At 33.7% G+C, this 3,539-nt stretch overlaps 1 protein-coding gene across 1 annotated transcript; it reads left to right on the forward strand.

The window, feature by feature from the left end:
- The first annotated feature begins 744 nt into the window (after positions 1 to 744).
- On the forward strand, positions 745 to 2,995 carry LOC110799380 (myb-related protein 306). Its single transcript, XM_022004637.2, has 3 exons — positions 745 to 1,122; positions 1,604 to 1,733; positions 1,955 to 2,995. Exons 1-3 carry the CDS (start codon positions 990 to 992, stop codon positions 2,709 to 2,711), a joined length of 1,020 nt encoding a protein of 339 aa, XP_021860329.2. The 5' UTR covers positions 745 to 989; the 3' UTR covers positions 2,712 to 2,995.
- Positions 2,996 to 3,539: the final 544 nt, after the last annotated feature.

The raw sequence follows: 3,539 nt of genomic DNA on the forward strand, positions 1-3,539 counted from the left end.
GTCAAGTATTAAGGGACGGCCCGATAAGGAAAACAGGTCAAGTATTCCGGGACGGAGGGAGTAACTCTAATACTAAAAATACAGCAGTAGATTATCCTACGACCGTCTTGTACAAGAATGACTACTCCTCCGTACCTAGCATGAGATTAATTAGGTACCACATTAAGGTGGTGATACACAATTTTCTGACCTAAATTAAGCAAGAAATAAAGCAGTATTTCTGTGGTTGAATTTATTGGAAAAGTGAAAAAGTGGGAAGTCTGAAAAGGTCAACCTAAATTAATAGACAGACATATACTCCGTAGTAGGACTCTTTAGTCTTTTACACTCAATTAACAAATAACAAAGCTAGGGTTTTTACTAACTAAACACACTCACTACTCACTAGCTTAGCTTACCTCACTCACTAAGTCACTACTACCCTTGTTTAATTTAATAATAATATCCCTTAATTAAGGAGATTTATTTATATTAAATAAAGATTAAATAAAGTAAAAACAAAGAATTGAATGCCACGCGGTTCGGTGAGGCTCAAAGCAAAGCTGACTTTGGCAAACCAAAGGAGTTAATGCTCTTGCTGTCTCCTTTTGACTCTTCGATCCCCTCTTTCTCTCTCCTCTTTCTCTCTCTCTTGGTCAGCGTATTTACTTAACACTCTTCTTTTTATATCCATTTTTATTATCCTTTATTATTATTAGTAATAGTAATAATATAAACTTATATATGTATATATATAGAGACACACTAAGGGTAGTATCCCTACTCATCTTGGACCCTTGTCTTTAACCCTCTCTCCTTCTTCCTTCATTCATTCCCTAAATCTCAAAAACTTCTCATCACTTTCTCTCTCCTACTACTAGCTTATCAAACTCTTAAGAAGAAACCTAGCTAGCTACAAGTATTTGATAGAGATCAATCGACTAACATATATACAACCGTCTCACACAAGAATTAGTCGCGGTTTTAAGATCGAAAGACTAATTAATTAAATGGGGAGACCTCCTTGTTGTGATAAAATTGGTGTGAAGAAAGGCCCATGGACACCTGAAGAAGATATCATTTTAGTCTCTTATATTCAAGAACATGGTCCTGGTAATTGGAGGGCTGTTCCTACTAATACTGGTATTTTTCATTCCTTTTTTTAAATTTATTTTCATTCTTAAATTCCTTTAACCCTAGCTTAAATATATCATAATAATCTAATAATATTCACTTATTTTCTTTATATTGTTTTTTATACTAGATTCATGTTGTGTGGTTTTGGTTATTTTTCTTATTCTTTTAAACCTAGCTCAAATATCAAATTAATAATCTTTCCTCAAAAAAAAAAAAAAAAAGTATTACAATAATAATCTAAGAACTCATTTATTTTTTCTACCTTTTAAAACATACTGTATTTTTTTAATAAATTCATGTTGTGTGGTTTCGGTTGATTTTCTTTTGGGTTGGTTTGATCATTAAATTGTGTATTTAATACACACCCTGCTATTCCTGCCAACTTTTTTCACTTTTTTCATTAAAACTATTACTAGGGTTAATTAGTCCTAAATAATAATTCTTGTGTGAGACGGTTGTTTGATTTGTATCGACTTTGTTTTTTCAGGATTGCGTAGATGCAGTAAGAGTTGCAGGCTAAGATGGACTAATTATCTTCGCCCTGGTATTAAAAGAGGCAATTTCACTCAACAAGAAGAAAAGACTATTATCCATCTTCAAGCTCTTTTGGGAAATAGGTAATTTTCATTAATTAGTAAATTAATTAATAATTAATAAAAATATCTAGAAATTATATATAATTGTATTTCTGTTTTGTGTACAAATTCCCGATACTAGGAAACAATTTATTACACATTTTGTCCAAGTTATGGAATCTGTTACACAAAAAAACAAAATTCAATTTAATTTTTGCATGTAGTAATAATATTTTTAATTAAATTAATTGTTTTGATAACAGATGGGCAGCCATAGCAGCCTACCTCCCACAGAGGACAGACAATGATATAAAGAATTACTGGAATACCCATCTGAAGAAGAAGCTAAAGAAGTTAGAAGAAGGGCAAGATGGTCAAAACACATCCTCACAAGAAGGGTTATCCTCAAACTCAACATCTTCCACCTCTTCTTCCTACAACAACTCTAACAAAGGGCAGTGGGAAAGGAGACTCCAAACTGATATTCACATGGCCAAACAAGCCCTTTGTGAAGCCCTATCTATTGACAAACCCGAACTTTTCCCCCATCCAAGCCCAAACTCGAGCCCGACCCTAAGCCTGATAACCCAACAGCAACAGTCTACCTACGCCTCAAACACCGAAAACATCGCTAGGTTACTCGAGAATTGGACGACCCGAAAACCCGTGTCGGGTGCCCTAACCCCAAAGTCACCTCAAGAGTCTACTACTCAAACCACTTGTAATGACAATGAGGAGTTTAAGTCACTCTTAAGCTTTAACTCAAACTCAAACTCAAACTCAAACTCGTCTACCACCACCACAACCGACAACCACTCGAGGGTGTCTCCGTCGATGGAGGTGTTCCAAGACGAGAGCAAGCCAATGTTTGCGGCTGCGGCTGCGGCTGCGGCTGCGGCTGAGGAGCAAGTGCCACTCTCTCTACTAGAGAAATGGTTGTTTGAGGAAGGTGTTATTAGTCATGATCATGTAAACTTGATGGACTTGTCCTTAGATGCTGCGACTGCTGATCTTTTCTAGAAGATACAAATAAATTAAAACTATCATTGAGTTTTTTTTTGTTTTTTTTCTTCTCTTTTCTTAATTAGTGTTTTAATTAAGAGGAGATTGAAAGTCACTTACTGGTGATGCAAGAGACATCAAAAGTGTAAATTAGTAATTACGGAGATTATTAATTATTAGTAGTTTGTGACTAGTGTTAATCATGATCATCATCCAAATGTATACATATATAAATCATGCTTAATTATGTGGTTTTTATATTGGATAGAAATAAAAAGATCCAATGCTATTTTACTAATTAATTAACTTAATTGTGTTAAGCATTTTCCATATTTTTTATGATATGCATAGATAAATTGTTTCCTTTGTTTTAAATTTAGGGTTATTTAACGATTTAAGTTTGATCTTGTAAGAATTTGTTCCCTCTTGTTTTACTTAAATGCGAATATTTAATTTAATAATTAGAGATTGCTTAATTCTGCCTCAAATCAAGCAACAAATTAGGAAATGGTAAAATGTAAGGAAACATTACTTGCGTTGGAATTGTACCATGTCCTTTGATAGATACTCCGTATTATAATCGATATCATAATTTGAGTACTCCGTATATTAATAAATGACATTTTAATATTTCACCCCATTGACATCTAAGTTGGGAGTATTAGTTTTACTTTGTAAAAAACTTAACTACAATTACTTGCATTTATATCGGCGGATAATATTATGGATTTAATACTACGGTCTACAGAGTACTAGTTTTTCATTTCCTTTCAAAAAAAATACGGAGTAAAAGGTTTTAATTTCACTACGGAGTAATGACGAGGGCGTCAAAATCGCAGCCAGACA

This window comes from Spinacia oleracea, chromosome 5, assembly GCF_020520425.1.
Source record: "Spinacia oleracea cultivar Varoflay chromosome 5, BTI_SOV_V1, whole genome shotgun sequence".
Classification (NCBI taxonomy): domain Eukaryota; kingdom Viridiplantae; phylum Streptophyta; class Magnoliopsida; order Caryophyllales; family Amaranthaceae; genus Spinacia; species Spinacia oleracea.